This window comes from Epinephelus moara, chromosome 20 (assembly GCF_006386435.1).
Source record: "Epinephelus moara isolate mb chromosome 20, YSFRI_EMoa_1.0, whole genome shotgun sequence".
Classification (NCBI taxonomy): Eukaryota; Metazoa; Chordata; class Actinopteri; order Perciformes; family Serranidae; genus Epinephelus; species Epinephelus moara.
In genome coordinates, this window is record NC_065525.1 from 27,577,885 (window position 1) to 27,597,166 (window position 19,282).

The following is a 19,282-nucleotide window of genomic DNA, read 5'->3' on the forward strand; positions in this document are numbered from 1 at the left end:
CATGAATGCTAACACCCAGGGTTTACCAGCGGAACATTTACCTGTGACAAGATGATCAATGTTATTCACTTCACCTGTCAGTGGTTTTAATGTTGTGGGTTATAAGTGTATATAATACATATCTGATAGTTCCTTATCTGTACTATGATGTACATATTGTAAAGCCTTTTGAGTCGAATTTGTGATTTATAAATAGAACTGACTTACATTAAATTTTAGCCGTACAGCTTTCTCACCAAACATCCTCAGCAGACTGGACAGTTTCTCCATGTGTCCATTGGATGGCAGTGTGATGCCACAGTGGCTGTAGCTTCTGTCTAGCCCAGAAAAGATGTAAGGTTATGTAAAAAAAAAAAAAAAAAAAAAAAAAAAAAGGAAAGATGGATGGCTTGAAATTTGCATGACATCTTGATAAAAAATGTCCATCCGAGACAGGGAGTTATCATCCACCGCTGTTAGCAGGAGAAAATGTCCGTACACCATCTATACATCTGTACACATACATCTACATGAGCGCCTCTATTTAATCTGGAGGATATTCAGCTCCTGGTGTATTTAGGACATCTGGAGAAACAGTCTGAGCTGGACATCAGTGTCATTTTTCCAGATTAAGATACAGATACATATTCTTACTAATTAAGCACAAACAGGAGGATTTTTGCATCAATTAAAGGTGTAAAAGAGAGATATTTATACAGAACCTGTGCATTACATCAGTGTGAACACTTCAAACAGTGTGATTTTCTTCCCTGTTTCATTATTAGGTGGGAATTACAGTATAAAATCTATGTGGGGTTTTTCCATGACAACCTGACCACCCCGTGGATCACTAAATCTGACAATGGATTGTCGTCACATCATCTCCACACACACTCCTTTAATTCTCACTTCCTATTCCTTCTCTTTCCATCTCATTTCCTTGGACTCGCGCTGCATCTTCACCTCTGTCACATCCCTTCTTGCTCCCTCCATCTGTCCAAACGCTGGCAGTCGGAGGAGCCTATCTTTACCAAGCTGTTGCTTGTGTTGCACAGTCTCTCTTGCTTGACGTGCTGTCGTGCCAAGCCTGAGACTGTTCATTATCTTCTCCAAAAAATAACTACAGGGAAACGCCTGCATCATTGGAACTGACAGTCTCATTTCCTGCTTCTTTTCTCTTAAACACAATGTGCACATTATTGGCATTTCTAATTATAAACTCACAGGATGCATACAGCAGGAATAGACCGGGCGCCGATTTTCATTCCACTCAAAAGATTACACCAGATGATTTCGCTTATTATAACAACTTCATCCAGAGAGTCAGAGAGGAGTAACTGATCAGTGGAAGCACCTGCTGTACTCTGTTTGAAATGAAAAACCTGCAGACTCTCTACATGATTGTTCATCTCTTCAGTACAGCAATCTGCGTTTGTTCTGCATCTGCATAATTCACATGTTACATGACTGAGATGTAGCCAGGCTCAGTTATATAGGCCAGATTCTTCATCAAATTGACAGTAATACTGGGGAAATAAAAAGATAAAATGCTGCACCTTCTGCAACAGTTTACACTTGAGACAACACTTTGAATACAAAGGGAGCTTAAAAGACGAGAAAAAAGGTGGGTGCAGTGGGTCTAAAAATAGATGGAGGTGATGCAAGCACGGGTCTCCCGTCGAGTTGATGTGCTTGGCTCGCCTGCAGCCGTCTGTTGTAGTTCAGGGAGGGACGAAACCTCGGCCCCTGTCTGCAGGAGCTCGGCTGGCTCGCTGCTCGTCTGCGTTTCCTGCCCAGCTCTGATACTCTGCTGCACCGGGAGGAGAATCTCGATGGTTTCTCTGTCGGTTCAGTAACCTGTTTCTGTGTCTGCCATAGAATAGCATGGAATTAATATTTAGAGAGACATAAAGAGACAGCTCAGGCGCTAAGACCCCTCTTTGTGTGTCAGGTCTCAGAGGTGCTCTCTCTGCTTCACCGCCTCACTGTTCTGGGTCTTATCTCCTTCCTGCTTCCTTTTTGACTTCTGTACTTAATAGGCAAATCTGGCACGGACGGTTTGGAGTAAATTGCATTGTCATCTTTTTCCATTTCGAGTTTCAGTCAGCTTTGGTGCGTGTAATGCTAAGGAGGCAGGCTGAGATGAGCAGAGGGGGATTCAGGGATAAAATTAGACATTTTAAGTCCAAACCTGTACAAGACAGGATATCCCGTAACCTGATGAGAAGCAGATTAAATTAAAGGCAAACGATTCCACTGTCATGTTGATGCTGCGAGATATGCCTTTGAATGTTTGATGTGTGACGGATTGAAGCTGAAACACACACAGCTGTTGGACTGAAGTCAGAAGTGAAACAAACTGTATGAACAATGCAAGAGCTAATTAATGAGAAAATCTGTCGTCATCCTTGAAAGTGGGATGAAAGATTCCCTCAGAGTGTAGCACGTAGCTGTGCGATTCATTTACCTTCATGCTGACTAATGCGCTGCTCAGAGCAGACGCTTTCCACTATACATTTTTAATTGCACTCAAAGGCAAAAACAACCTTTGCAAATTGCAGCCTCTATCAGCTCGTGGTGGAACATGTTAAACTGGAATGGTGTCATTACAGGTTCTAATTATTTATATTGCAGTTTAATTACACTATTTGTGTATGTGTGGTGAGTTGGATTTAAAAAAATAAATAAATAAAAATAAAAAACAGAGATACACCATGTGGTGACAAGTATGTGGACGCCCCCTGTTCACATTTTGTTGTGGAATTTTTTTTTGGTATTGTATTTTTTGAAGCATTACTTCCAATTAAGAGAAATGTTACAGCATATCATGATATCTTAGACCTATTCCCCTCGTCCACCAAAATTACGTGTGTACACGTTTGTTTCTTTTTTTAAACACAGGTAAACCTGCTAAAAATAGGCTATATACTGCTTTCCCATTGCCCTGCAGGGAACGAGTATACTTTTCTGTGTGGGTCTTTTTTTTTTTTGGTGTGTCATGTTGGACGTCACCGGAAAACGGGTTAGTAAACAGTAGGAAGGAGCATGGAGGCCATCGAAAATGTAACAGTGGTTACTCCTTTGACATATCTGTTACTTTTTCAGTCTTTCTTTACTCAGTGCATTTGGAAAGATGTTTGAGCACTGCTTGGGTGGAGACAGACATTATTTTGGGATGCCACGTCATGGCATCTGACCGGTAAAGGAGCTAAAATTTGTGCGTTCACCTGGGTGTTGTGTTTTCATCCATGTGGATCAGAGCCGGAGCTGATAAATACCCACGACTACTGCAGGGTCATTTGACCCAGGAGCCGGGGCAAAAATCCCATTTCATAGTTGGGGGGGGGACAATAAACAGTAAAATTTTAGAGAATAATTCCAGGGGGGGACAAGGAAAAAAAGTTGTAGCCTGTCTTTTATACAGCATCTTTTACCACAATTTGACGCTTTAATCTTCTCTCTGTCTCTCCAACAGGCAGGCATAGGACCTTTCTTAGCACTGGCTGAGTCCACCTGCACATGTCAAGATTTAAAACAAAATGATTGAAATCAAGTTAGTTATGAGAAATGGTTTCACAACTAAACATTTCCTGCAATTAAACTGGTAAACTGGTTCATAAACAGTGTGCTGTGACATCTGCCGCTGCGCACCTCACAACCGTGCGTAATAGTCGCGCGTAATGACCGCTCCTCGTCGGTTAGACTGCACGTCTTTCATGTGTGTCTCACTGACAGGTGGAGAGCCTACAGACACGTACCCATTAGCTACGAGCCGCTCCGCCACTGACTGCTCTTGTCCTGTCCTCTCCCTGTTCTTTCTCTCCTGTCCTCTCTGACTATCACTAAACTCTGAGCTTAATCATTAGCTTTTAGCTTAGCAGCACTCGTAATTGAGTAGGCTTTTGAACAATGCAGGAGAAATGTTGCAGACAGTTTATATTATCAGCCTGGGCCTGGGGCTTGTTGTAACAGTAAATGGGATGTGTTGTAACTTGTGTAAGTGAAACTATGTCTGTGTGAGTGTACATCTTACCCCACGATGCGCGATGTGGGCAGCCGGGTCCAGCCACACGCTGCTACTGCTGCCAAGTACTAATGGCTGCTAGCCCCGCCCCTTGGAAAGAGTGTGGGATATACCACTACTAGGAATGGGAGGGGGGGACTAAATCTTTTAAGATTTAAATAGCACATTATTGCGCGATTACAATGAGCACCGCTTACATTATGCTTTCAATAAATACTACTGCATTGTTCAAAAATTATTAATTGTGCTGGAGGGGGGGTCATGTCCCCCCGTCCCCCCCCCGGGATTTCCGCCCCTGCCCAGGAGTGTATGCCAATTAAAACCTTTCCAATTGTATAAAAAAGCCAGATGTTAGCAAGGATTTTTTGTGCAGCCTGACTTAAATCTTTGTGTTTTTTGTTCTACCAGCATCACAAAACCCAAATATATTATATCATCATAGTCCTTATAGGCTATTTATTGCTATATTTTTCTTTCTTCTTTCATTTTGATTTAATGTTATTTATTTATGATTTTTTCTATTATTATCCTCTTAATTTCCTTTTCTTTATCAGTTGATCTACAAAGGCCAATTAATACGGACTGGTGTGGAGGGTGGGGGGGGATTGTTGTGTAATATTGTCTGTCTTTAACAACACAAAGAGTCTAAGAGCAGCTCTGCGAGGCTGTACTTCCACACAGTGATGTTTTGACAGACCTTTTCCACAGCAGACAATTTGACGTGTCATAGTAGGAGAGCACAGCTGTATTCAATAACATTAATGATGGCTTTATCACTTTCACCTGTGCTTTTTCCCCACAATGACAAGTCAAAATGTCAGTGATGAAAAAGGTCCATTTGAGTTTTTGCATCGACCACTGTATTCTAGAGGATTCAGTTCTGCAACCTCACAAGTAGATGCCAATAAATACTACATAATATACCTTTAAATGAAGGTTAAAAAATGATACATCCTCTGGGGATCATGACTGTCCAAAATTTCATCTATCCAATAGTTGTTGACATAATTCAGTCTGGACCAAGGTGGTGTCGCTCCTAGAGTCATGACACCTACATGACTCAAAGGGACTCAGCTATGGCAGCATTGTGCTGGGTGTAATGTTTGAGTGTCCACATACTTTTTGCCATTTAGTGCATCTCCACCGTCACTGGCTATCACTCCTCAAATAACCTTGAAAGAAACAAAACACAGGAAGAAAGACCATTGAATCTCTGCACACAGGTGTAGTAAAAATGATTCTTTAATATGGAACAAAACCAGAGCTCAGCTCCATGGCTCCATCCACCCAACACACTCTGTAACACTGATGGGTGGAGGAGAACGAGAAAATCAACCATTAAGATCACAGTCCGCTCGGCCAAAAAACAGGAGAGGCTAAAAAAACATGGAACGCAAAACCAAAGTGCTACTGGGTGTGACCTTGAGACGCCCTTGCTCCCTTCCCTTCTGACCCACGATGTGACCGCAGGGACGGGCCTCTCTGCTGCCTCCCAGGGCTCTCCCACCTCCTCACCTGCCTCACCCTACTGACTCCCTCTGGAGATCAGCGGCTCCTCAAACCAGTCGGTGACCCACTGACCTCTCAGAGCCCGGTGAGGTTGGCGTGAAAGCAGGTTTTCAGAGGAGCAGAGAGGCGAGTGTGCCGGTCTTTATGCTGAGCGTGCCGCCAGTTCTCAGAGACACAGGAGCACAGACAAGACGTCTTGGTTATTATCATGGCTCCAGTGGAAATGTCTGTGGTTCGGTCCCTCTGCTGTGTCACTCCCAGCCTGCATGATAATCTAATCATCTTTAAAATGTTTCTCACTTGAGATTTAGATGGAATGTTTGAAGTTTTTGAGGAAATGAGACGAGACAGGAGGGAGAGGACGTCTGCCGAGGTCGCCCAGTAAGAACCCGTTACTATATCCTAACACAGGGACATCAACAGAAGTACTACACAGATATGTACAGAGCAACCAAGCAACACATCAGAATACTGAGTAATAAATCTGGCGTGGGAAAGGGAAGGTAATAATAGTCCACTATAAATGCACATATCCCACTACTCTTTTTTTGTGTAGTTGGTCCAATCTTTAAGGCTATTCTCTTTCTCTTTGCTACAAACGGGGCGGCGGTGGCGCCACCACAACATAGATTTGAGTCACAGGTCTGTGCTTGACATCTGAATATGGCTGCTTTGTGTTTCTGCGTGCTGAGCCGGCAGCTGCCCCTCTCCTCAGAGAGGAGGCTAAAAGTACAACACCGTGAGGAAAAGAAGAAACACGAAGGTGCGATGTGGGATGAGGATGCTCTCTTTTTTTGTGCTAAATCATTCTCTGGTCCACAGAGCTCTGCAGGAAAAACAAGGTGATGTGGAGGGTGACGGATGGGAGCTGCTAATGGACAAAGAATCGCAGATAGATGAGGAAGCATGGATTACTGGGAAATTAGACTCTGGTGGTGTATGCATTACCAGCTGAATGGGAGAGTAAATGAGCAATTGAGCAGAGGAAGTGGAAATCTATACTTGGTGGAGGATTAAGATGAAGCGTAATGAAGAAGCAGAGCGGACATGAGGAGACACACAGAGAGAGGAACGAGGAAGAGAGGGCATCTGCCAGCTTCAGCCAACAGTCATCCTGCACCTTAACACACACTGCGTCACATGACAAACTACATCAGAGAGGGAGGGAGGAGGGAGGCACTGCACAGAGAGCACTAGCACTACCATGGACGGACGCACACCTAAAACACACACACGCACGCACACGCACACATACACTACTGCACAGGGTCCCAGTCTGCGTTCCACTGCACTCTCCTGGCTGCCAGAACCTCGCTGTGTCTCGTCAAGGAAATAAAAAAAACAACAAAACGAACCCATTAACAAACGAACGGACGAAAAAAGAAGAAACAACACACACTTTGGATCCCACTGGCAATAATAAAAAAATAAACCAGAAACGAAACCTAGGATATAAAAAGAGCCAGTGGCACCAGGTTTTACAGAAAGCATTTTCTCAATGACTGGCTTTTGAACAGCTCTACGCTTTTTCTTTTAGTCTACCAAGTATATACTATTAACCTTACCAGGCAGCTAAAATCTATACAGTACTGTCATTTTTCATATATTTATAGATATTTATACACTATACAAAGTTGGCAAAAATACATAAATAAATACATTAAATTAGATTGTACACATCACAATTGTGTGTTTTAAGTTAGAGCACTCTTTGTTGAAGAGGTGGGCCATGGCAAGTTGAGAAAGGAGGTGAAGAAACAGGGAGTGTTACCCGCGACATCACCCTCAACGCAAAAGGAGTCACCATCAGACTTGGTACGTAGCATTTCGGTTTATGGCGTTAAGATTAATTAGGTGTATTGCTTATAATCTACCTGATTAAAAATGTCCACGTTATGGCAGGAGTTAGAGGCCACTCTAACCGAATCACAAAGTCTATTTACAACCAGCGAGAAAGGAAAAACACAGGTTTATTAAGGGATCTGGATTTAAGGGAATTTTATTTTCAGTGCATCGAGACACGACAGATTGTGTGTGTGTGTGTGTGTGTGTGTGTGTGTGTGTGTGTGTGTGTGTTTTCCAACTCCCCGTGGGACTCCCTCTAAAGGATGGTATTACAAATGAAGGCAGGACTGTATCCCCTGTCCTTCCTGCAGACAGCTGCTGGGAGTATCTGCTGTACCATATCACATCTGTGGCGGAGACAGTCCTAAAAGTAATACCAAACTGATAAGCTCCGTCCCTGCACTGTACGCAGGCCCTGCCAGATTCATAAGGCTGTGGCATATGGAAAATAGGGAAGTAGGCGTACAGACACCTGCAGTGAAAATAACTGGATGACAGCCCTGGGCATTTTTCATTTTTTTAGATGCAGCAGTGGGCACAGAGAAGGCACAGGGCACATTTTGGACATTTGGAAAGATCAATCTCCCTCATTTATTTTTAATTATTAAAGACCCTTATTTCCACTACGTCTGCCGTATGGCAGTTTATAGCGCTAATCCGAGGTTTCTCTTGCTGGAGTTTGAGCGTTCTTACAAATATCTGACTAAGCAGGAGACGAGCATATTATGTGGAGAGTTCACGGCAGTCAGTTGTGCTTAATCATGAGTCTAACCCCAAAATAAGAGGCTGAATCACAAGCATGCAAATTGTCTTTACAGGGTCAGACGGCTGATGTACGTCCTTCCACTTGGAGTCTATTCCCTCTCCCATACATGCCCATCCCCATGTATGGCCTCCAGCAGAGCAATAATGACTCCAAATTCAATGAGGAAGGCATCATCAGTGTCAGTACAGGGCCAATCCTGTCTAACACAATGGCATTACAGTAAATCCCCAAGCCTATAAGCAGACAGGGCGAGATGTGATGCCAAGCGACCGGGGCAGACTGACTCCACAGGGAGGTGAACAGCCTCCTCACGCAGCCAAGGAGCGCTCCATTTTTGATGTTTGTAATAAAAATACAAAGATGTTTTTTTCGGCGTAAATAACACAGACTACAGTTTCTGTTTCCTGAAAATGAGAAAGGGGGTAAAAAGGTATGTGGCAGTGTTGCTACAGCGGGCCTGGGATGTGTCGGGTATCACTCCATCCTTTTGTTTCTCTTGCCCCGACCTCACGACACCTCCAACAAAAATACAGCGGACATCAAAAGCCCTTATTCAAGAAGGGCAGGTATAATCAGCTTCAGCATCATCAACATCACCACTGTTATTCATCAATATCATTGTTTTCTTCATCAGTTCAAGTGACAAATGAAAACTCAGCGTACAACAAATGTTAATTTTCACCAACGATATTTACATAAAGTTTTCAAAAACAGAAGGATTTTCTTATCACGTTTTTATAAAGAAAGAAACCAAACACAAGAACACCAAGCACACACATACATACACACTGACCAACAGTCAAATGTGAACAGAAAGAAAAAAACATATTATTACTCATTATTGTTTTTCATATTCGTGTTTGTTACCATTCAAATAATGCTTACTTGAACCCTGATTGGGAGAAGTCACATTGGTTTTCACCAGATGCTTAAAACAATTGAAAGGGTGAGTAAGGGGAGGCGAGGTCTGTCTGCGCAGGGCGAGACTCGCACACTCACACACACACTCACACACTGACTGGACAAATGACAAAGGTGACCCAGAAGACTTCTGGGCTGACTCAGCTGTCATAATATGATTCAGCAGAATAAAACATCAACTGCAATCCCTCCAGGATGAGATTACTACAGCCTGATTTTAACCCACACACACACACACCTAAAGTTCTCCAAGACATAAAGCACAGTGTAGCCTTAATTTAATATCGCACAAACTACAGCAAAGCAGGCACCTTTCCAATTCAGTGAGTCATTGACGCTCATCTTAAGAAAGCCATATCCATCAAGGAAAACTAGTGTCGTGGAATAAGGAACGGGCTGAGAGTATGACAAGGACAAACAATATCACCAGGCTCAGAATAATATCTTGCTAATCCCTTGGCAAACAGGTGTGACCCCTTCAGCCAATAAAGCTTTCAGTTATTTAGAAAGCAAACAGAGACAAGAGGCTGCAGGTGACAATGATAAATTTGGGGTGGACACACCCATCCCTTGAATAAATATCTGAGTGAAGATGGAGATGAATCTTCTTCCTCACTATATCCAGCTGTCTACAGTCGTGCTAACAGCTCTGTGAAATGCTAATGTCAGCATGCTAACAGTGGTAATGGCTGCATGCTGATGTCTTGCAGAAGAAATGTATGGTTCTGCGAACCACGATTACATTTGTATGTTTCATATGTATCATATCAGTGCTTCTAAAGTGATGTCGTGTATGAGCTGACTTTAGGGGGGATGGTGGATGGCGTATTGCCTAGGCGAGACACCTGCCCAGCTGCAGACCCCTGTTTGAGACCAACAGACAACAAAACCAGTTGTTATTTAGGGAGGTACTGCTGTGTTTCCAGCGGCTTTTTAGGCAACTAACGTGGATGTTTTGTGGCCAACCAACGCTGTTTTTCCAGAGACATTGTTGTGTTTTCGACCTGGATAGTGAAATGAAAAGTGGTTGTTTTTTTACTTAATCAACGCTGCATTTCCTGCTGGGATAGTGGCATTAAAGTGGTTGTTTTTTACAGAGACATTGCTGCTTTTTAAGTGGGGATAGTGGCACGAACAGTGGTTGCTTTTTACTTAAACGTCGCTGTTTTTCAAGCAGGGATAGCGCCTAAAAAGCCGGGATAGTGGCAAGAAAAGTGGATGTTATTTACAGAGATGTCCCTGCTATTCCTGCCAGGATTGTGCCCCCAAAACCAGGTATTTTAAGCAAAACATGATCTTGTCTTAACCATAACCAAGTGTTTTTGTGCCTAAACCTAAACACACCTTAACCACAGCACTGGTGAAACTCAAAGTTTTAAAGTATCTGCTGCTCAATAACATGCAAATGTAACATATCCATGGTGTGCAGAAATGTACAATGTCGATATTTTTACTGGCGATTGGGTTGTGTTTAACAGGCATAATGTTTAACATGGCTGTGACAAACTGTCTGTGCTTAAAATTGAATACATTTGCAGAAAACTTGGAAATAGTGATCAGAAAGCGTTCCAAAACCCCACAGATTGAACGCTAACAAGAGAGAAATCTAATAAACTGAATAAAAATGTCATTTACATAACTGAAAAGTCAATTTTAAGAGCCTTTATTCAGTGGCAAAGTTGTGGGCAGTGTTGGCTGTGCCTGTCTCCTTGAATTAAACCTCAGTAATCAACCAGTAATTATCCACACCTGCACCGACCAGTTGGCTTCGCCAGGGAATGAAACACTGATGAAAGACAGAGCGGAGGCTGAACACAAGGAGAGCAGGTACACAGAGTGGAGTTAGTCTGAAAGGAAAAGTCTTGACTGGTAGCATCTGCAATGCTGCCATGCTGTATTCATGAGCTCAGGATTGTTGAAGGTCATTGCTGACAGTGTTGGTGCCAACACAACGCAATACGTTTAGAGGTGTGAGACAGGTGGCAGTATAATAAAAGTGGGATTTGGAAATGGCTTTCTCCTTTATACTGTTTGGCTCTGAGCTCACTATCCATTTTAATGGTGCTGCTGTTTGACTGCCGGGGATGAGAGAACATTCTGTTTGAGACTTCTGGTTATTTTGTGGAAAGTACAACTTTCTGGAGACTCTGTGATGAATCATACGCCACTGTGATACAAGCAGTTTCCAAAAGTAAATAACTTCAGAAACTGAATTTTATGAGCGTAAAGGCAATAATACAGTCACACCAGAGGACTTTGTTTTTGCTACTTTTTAGAGGCAACAGAACAAGTCGCCAGTTCTTCCTTTCACCCTAAAAACTTTCTTAACATTATTTTATCAGCTTGATACTTTGTGACTTCTCCTAATTTTATGGAAATGACTGAGGTTTTTTTTTTTTTACCTTTTATCAAATATGCAGTTTATGGCAAAGTGAAGGGTTAGCACTTAAATACTTATCTAAATATTAGGTTTTAATAAAGCTAGAAGACAAGAATAACATTTAAAATTGCAATAATTAAGTTACACATCACCTACAATTAGGCTTGGGCGCTATCTGTATTTTCATACCTTCCTACCTTCCTGATATTTCACCAGTTTATATGATATATGATGGTATTTGTGTAAACAAAAAAAAAAGTAAAAGCTGAGCTACTTGTGACAAAAGTCATTGTAGCGTGTATGTTATATGTCAAAATCTAGCCCACAATGCTGTGCTTCTTGCCATCAGTCTATAACAACAAGTCATGTTGGGTTTGAATACTACAGCCCACCAAAAAATGAATACATAGGAAATAAGCACCCTTTTTGCTGGAGGACCCGATGGAACTTGTTGCTGTGGCAGATACTGATACATCTGTGGATTGAACAAAGATGATGTGTTTAATAAAATCATTTTGTAGTGGGAAGAAGTCATCTCAAGATAAAGTTACACGAGGCAACACTCCCAAACAGAGGCAGAGGCATTTTTCTTTTTCACTAGTCCTGTAACGTTCTCCCCAACACTTACATTCGCCATCTGAACATCTGAACTTTTGACGGTATTGAAAATCATATCTTGGGGGTTATACTTATATCCTGGTATACCATAATACCTCAATACTGCCCAAGCCTAACTGACATATCATCACATTTTCATTTTTGATATGACAAACTTGTCAGCAAACAGTTGCAGTTATGAAAGTAGATGTCATTCATTTGGAGTTACGTTTCTGTCCACCCGATGAATGTGAGTCCAATATTCACTCTCTTTTATCTGTTTTTGGTCTCTACCAGCTCCTGAGGGAAATATCTGGCTCTTTAGCTGCTAAATGCTCCACTATGTTCACCAGCTAGACACTAACTGTGTCTGTCTGCTGTTTGCTGCTGAGCAGGTAGTGCGCGGTGGGTCTTTAGAGCTTTTCCACTTAAATCAGCTGCCTGAAGCCACTGAAAATAAAGTTATAAGAGCGGTGAGAGTGAGCCAAGACAATGAAGCTGTGAGCCGGATAGCTAAACAATGAGCTGAAACTCACTAAAAAGCTCTGTAAAGCCGAGGAGAGCTGCAGATTCAGCTGAATTCTCTATGTGTGTGTGACCACTTTCACATTCGTCCATTGTCATTTGATACATTGGTATTGTTAAAAGATAAATTAGCCACTTTAAAGGAGAACAAATGGTTAATTTTGCCGTTATTAGTCTTTTTACATACACAGCATTGGGGTCTGGGTGAGGCCAATGTCAGCTAAACACAATGGGTAATAAAATGACAAAGAAACACATTTTCTAGCATTTCACTGTTCCATTTAGCTCAGTAACCTCTTGTCTTTGTCCAGTCACAGGCTAATTACTTGATGACCGTCCTATTTAACTTTTTAAAAGTAGAACTATCGAGCAAGAAGTCTGTACTCCGAAGCACTCGGTAAAATCCTGCAGCCCTCCAGTCTACCTTCGAGGATCAGCGACATCACACTGTGCCTCATGTTACTAAAAATAAAGCCATATCCCCCAGTTTACAGGGTCACTGATGACTAAGCTTTGTAAAGCCTCGTAGCATGGCAATTTATCACAGCTACTTGTAATCTTGGTGAAAGGAAATAGCAGAGGTATTGTGTTGACTCATCACCTGCACACCTGCACATTCAAACCACGTTTGGTTTTCACAGCTTCGCACAGCCTACTGATTATTTCCCTCGTTTTGACTGACGAGCCTTTATCCCTGTCCATCATCCTCTTCGTGCTTACTAATGAGAGCGCTCCATAGTTTTGGTTTTATTCTTGGCCAGTATTACCTTCGCAAATAGTGAGTCCCACAGGTCCAAGAAAACAGATATTGCTCCTTTCTGACCACCTAATGGGAGTGTAATGTGCTGTGACACTGCAGGCAGTGGCTGTCAAAACAGTGGGCCCTGTTCCACGGCTGGCCAATTGTTCTGAAGGGTGCTGGACTGGATCAGTGCATCGCAGCAGCCAGCACTGAGTCTCACAAGACACACTGTCCAGAACACACTCACAGCACACAGTGTGCTGCCCGGACCGGCTTATAGAAACAAAAGACCAGGACGAACCTGGTGCACGTTAGACTACAGTTACACAATCTCTCTCCTGGTGATCAGGTTATTGTTATGACATATCAAAACAAGCACAAAAGCACAAGATACTAAGAGAAAATAAAACCCATGGCAGGGCTCTCACTGTTTTAAGAAAGGATTTTAATGGGGCCAGAGTTAGCAGGAACTACAAAGGAAGCAGTGATGCCTCAACTCCAAAACAAACAACTGATTATATTTGCTTGCTAAGTCAGTCTAACACGAGCGATGATTGAAAGGTGGATGCTCATTTAGACATAAAAACTAAGCCGCCCCAGTTAACAACATATCCAGAATAGCTGACAGGATTATGCTTCAGAGGACTTCATGAATGTGAAAACACAGACAGACAGACAGACTGTTACCGTCGAGTGTACACTATGGAAGAGTAGACGTCTGTGTGAGCAGCTCTTAATGGCTGAAGTATTCATGTTGCTGCTTTGTTTTATTTACGTTACAGAAACATCGAGCTGAGCTGAATGTGCCCGACAAGCAGAGCATCTACCGGTACACTCTGTGGTGCTCTCAAGCACTCAGGGAAGAGACGTCTAATCTGGTTCTACAGTATCGCACAGCAGCAGATCGGACCATCATCTAATATCACAACAACTGTCTGTGATACACCGTCGTTTATAGTTTCTGTGAACAATGACAGAAACTTAAAGACAGCCTCGTTATCTCATTTTTCTTGCACACCTGTCTCACTGTTTCCAGATACATCAAATCGGCAATACATCATCCAGAGGCTCTCATCACCACGCTCCTTTTAGGGGAAAACAATCCAGCGTTCTGCATAGACAGCAACAGCATACATAAAGGCAGTTAAAACATGTCTCAAAATCTCTACTTTAAACAAACCGGTTTGAATTAATAAAGAAAGCCGAAGAGCAGCTGTGTAGCTGGTTACATTGACAATAAATCTAAAAACACGGATCTCTGAATCATTTCCCTGCCAAGTCATAAAAAAGATAGAAGATAGCAGCTCGGGCTTTGGCTCTAAGCTCGAGACCAGACAGGTATTGTTTCAAAGACTGTTTACTCGGGATATGTGTCTTCCCCTAAACTAAGCCTGAACCAAACCCTTTGCTCTAACCTTAACCACCAAGTGGGGTGCTACGCATTAACAGAAGTGAAACACTTTTTGAAGGGGGAGCGCATTTTGATAAAACAGCGACACCACATCATCACCAACTCGGTGTCCACTTTTGGAGGAAAGAAATGCTGTCATAAAGAAACAGGAAATGCGGATTAGCTGTTGTATAAAGAGTTAACCAAGATGTTTACGCTGAGATCGGAGGAACAATAAGACTCTTGAATATTGTCAGTGTGGTAAACCGCTAAATAATGCTTGTTAGGGACAGTTACTACTGATGGATAGGTAATGTAAGCTGGAATGGGAGGCTACTGCAATACAGTCATACAGTATGGTCTCCAACTAAATCTCAGCCTGGATCAAACTGTTGACTAACTGTTAACTAACCTCCAGGGCTAAAAAGTGAAGCCACAAACTGCAGTTCTTTGAACGGCTGCTTGAGGCTGGCTCCAGAAGCCATTCAATCCCTGCAGACCTCCAACTTTACAGCAGACATAAACATTTACAGCCTGGTTTTGGTCTTTTTAGCTAATTTCCCTGTTCATCGCAACTGTACAGGGACCGAATTTCTATACAAGTCACCAGTTTACATTTTATTAATGCTTAAAGTTACACATCATAAAGGTGGGCCGCTTTGAGTGACAAACTTTCTGCTGATAGTTTCCTCGGCTTCTCAGTCAGATCCTCCCCTCGCTCCTCCACAGCTCCAGCCTGTCACCAAATATGGTTACTTCTGGCTCCAAAAAAACAAGATGGCGATGAACAAAATGCCAATCTCGAGGCTTCAAAACAACTCCACAAGCCAGTGGGTGACATCACTGTACTTAAGTCCAATATTTTATACAGTCAATGCCATCACAGAAAACACTTCTGTGATAGCATTGACTTTAGTAATAATACCTAGTGATTCAATCTAATTAGGTTTAGCGAATGTTCAGCCAGGAAGACTCTCCTTACGCTCTTGTATTATTCACAATTCTCTCTGCTCCTCTCTAGCCTCTAACAAATCAACAGACTATGGGCGTCAACCTATGTTAATCCAACCAGATTTTGCCACGATTAGCCAAACATTTTGCTGCTATCACTGTTCTCCTCTCTGCTGCTGTCAGTTGTCTTTGTAGGACAAACAGATGCAATCCTCCTCCACCCCTGAAGCAATATTCATCCACTGTGTTTGGTTATATATCTACTTTGATGGGGGAAGGCTGAAGGGGCATGACAGTGATCAACCTGAATTTATTAAGATTCTGAGAAAGCTCAGGTTCAGGCTCGGTCGCAAAACAATTATTAGATATGTCTACAAAACAAGCGTTTGTCTAACAAGAAATAAATGCATACAGGCGTGTCTGAGTCATAATAAAACACACGTCAAATTGCTTTGACATCTACAGGATCTGCGGCTTTCTATCTCCCAAATAGGGAGCACAGCCTTGACATTTTGCTGTATTGCCGGTCTGATGTATATACACCAATTATTGAGCATCATAGACTCATGCAGGAGCATCCACACTCTTGGTTAGAGCTCTGACCATGCTCCCTGTTGTTCAACACATTGTGTAACAGCACCACTGTGTTGGCTGGCCTCCGTGTGACAAGCCTGATCTCTCCATCCTCACCTGACATTTCAGACACTAGCAGCCTGCCACCAGGAGTCTGGTAGCTGACACACAAACACATACGCGCACACACTTGTACACAGGTACACTGAGGAAAACAGAGGAACAAAAAGAGGAGGATGAGAGCCCTACATCCATCCTCTGTGTCCTCCACCTCATCTCCAAACCCTGAAATCATAGAGCAGACGTCTCCTCTCCCCAACTGCCGCTCACCCTCTCAGATACTCCTCCCTTAATTTTCACCGGTACTATAATCATCATCAAAACTGTCATCATCATTATTATTGTTATTACATTTTCAAAAAGTGCAGATAGAACTTCACTGAGCCCTCGTTCAGAAGGCAGGGCAGTAAAGGAGGACGGGGGAAACAATGGCAGTAAGAAGAGCAAGAAGAGCACAAGATGAGAAAGAGAAAAGAGAAGAAGATTTCTGCCGAGTCTGAATTGTGTTGCTCCTGTGAACACACACACACACACACACACACACACACACACACGCTCACACACTCAGCGGCAGGCACACATTAACGCAGTACACCATACAGTCAAAACTGGAGGTTGACCCCCATCAGCAGAAGACAACAGCACAGGGCAGCAAAAAGAATTCATAGCATCAATAAACAGACAGAAGTGTGCACAAACAGCGCAACCTTTTTGCTTCTGTTTTCACCTTAAAATTGGAAGATTTGAAATTGTTTTCCTCAGTTGGTGATGCTGTGAAAAATGACATCATCATATCACGGGGGATTTGTTGTTGTTGGTTTTTTTCATCTTCTTTTTTCTCTCTCCACGTCAGGGCTTGCTTTTTGTCTGGAAAAATCAGGAGCGATCCGTTTCGTAAGTTTATTGTGTTCCCGCTTTCCCAGTTTCCGGAAAGTTCAGTTTATTTTTTTATTTTTTAATCTCTATTTTTGTTGGAGCTACAGCACAGCACCCACAGCACACAGACGACAAGAGGGTGGGGGTCCAGAAAGGGTTGGATTCACTAATATTGTGCCAGAGGAAGAGAAAGAGGGAACAATAAGGAAAAAAGGAGATAAAGAAGAGCATAGAGAGGAAAAAAGAAAAAAAAAAGAGGAGGGAGAAAAGAGACAGCAGTATCAACAACTCCATCTTGAGTTCAGCTGGATTCATCACACACCGAGTATTGATTGCTTTCCACAACTTGAGCTGAACATTAAACCACTTTTGAGTAAAAGGAGGGAGCACTGAAATGGGGAGAGGATATTGTACACTTGAGACAGATGACAAGGCGACAAATGAAGAGACAGGAGAGATGGGAAACAGCAGACAGGCTATGAATAACATACTGTATATTAGTCATGTGTATAGGGGGAGTTCTGCCAATCTATTCGCCTAATATATTAATATGTATATGTACATATTGTACATACTGTATAGTATTGTGTACCTGGAATAGTCATACAATAGGATTATATGAGATTAGATCGTTACTTAAGATTCTCTGTGATCCCACGGGACTGGCACCATTAATGGGTCAGGGGCTGCAGTGCAGTTCAGAACCAAGGGGTCGACAAAGAAACTGAACATCAGACCTCCACAGGCAAAGTGCATAAGGACAGACAGACATACAGACAGTCAGAAACAGGGGGACCATTGGCAAAGTAGGTGAGACACAGGAACTAAGACACGGCCGTATGAAGGAGCGGGAAGAGAGGAGGTGAGAAGAGCCGGAGAGGAATAGAGATTTTGAAATAAAAGAGAAAAGAGTTTAAAGGTTTAAGAGAGCAGATGGCTAATTGTACCCGTGTTTCGCAGCCTGGCAGCAAGTCAGTCTTGTGCATAAGGACGGGAGTGGGAGGAGGGGAGGGAGGAGGGGGAGTAGGAGACGGGAGGGGGCCATGGAGGAAGCTGGGCGGTGCGATCAGGCCTTGAGAGCGTGCCACTGGGCGACGTTAGTACGCGGCCGAGCGAGCATGTCTTTCCAGTGCTTCACCTCCGCTGGTCCACTCTTCCACGATAGGTAGATCTGAGAGAGGGAGAAGAGAAGAGATGATGATGTAGACTTGTAAAATAATCTATATCCCTTTTCATGTTAAAGAAATGGCTTTTTTTCTGTCAGCCTTAGTTTTGTCTTTACTCAGACCCGGCAGCAGTTTTTTGGAAAGAGCCACGATGTTATTGTGCGATATTTTGCATCTGGAGCAGTGGCACTGCCGGAGAGCAGCGATGAGTTGAAAAGGTAATGAAATGAAGGAGGAAGAGTGGTCTCAGGTCTCTCACAGGCTGCATCACTTATGGATTTTGAAACCGATTTTGCCGTTGCAACCTTAATCAATGAAGCCTATTTCTTGGCTGTAACTCCCTGGAGTCTCCGCTGGTTGCCTAGCAACTGCTCCCAACCAAGAAATAGTCCGGCACATTACCTCCTGTAAAACAGAGTTTTCACACTTTGTTTTTTTTTTATGGTCCAGCAAACTACATATAAGGTGTAAATTAGTGAGCAGTTTTAAAGCAGTTTCACAGCAACCAAGGAAAAGATTTGGCGCACTCTTATGAATTCTTCCACATCCACGTAGAACAGTTCAATCTTCATCTAAATAAAGACTGAGAGAATACAAGTTATTCTTCATCAGTAAGACCTCGATTTCAGCGGATTTCAGCCTGCGGTAATATACTGTATGTATAATGAAATCCTTTGTTCTAGCTCATACCTCGAGGTCAACTTGCTGCCAAAATGAAGGAGCGTCATATCAATTTGGTTCCTCAGCACTCAATATTGTACTACAAACACTGCAGTAACTACCCCAACAACCATATAAAGGACGACATATGGCTTGAGATCGCCCAGCAGCTGGGAGACTATGAAGATGGTAGTCACTGATATGCCTGCAAACATTATATGTTGTTTACAGATAGGGGTTAGGCCCAACAGCTAGCATTAGCACCAACTTCAGGGGTAATGTAACCTAAGCCTCTTAGACACTGTCTGTCTGGATAGG

The 19,282-nt window shown here is 42.8% G+C and overlaps 1 protein-coding gene across 3 annotated transcripts in view; it reads right to left on the reverse strand.

The window, feature by feature from the left end:
- Positions 1-5,249: 5,249 nt before the first annotated feature.
- syt7a (synaptotagmin VIIa) overlaps positions 5,250-19,282 on the reverse strand; it is a 112,324-nt gene continuing 98,291 nt past the window's right edge. For 2 of the 3 annotated variants that reach the window (XM_050073527.1, XM_050073526.1), the window contains one exon: positions 5,250-18,309. In XM_050073527.1, coding sequence (XP_049929484.1) covers positions 18,205-18,309 — 105 coding nt within the window. In that variant the 3' untranslated portion in view covers positions 5,250-18,204. The remainder of the gene's footprint in view (positions 18,310-19,282) is intronic. The other variant, XR_007571839.1, reaches the window with a different exon arrangement.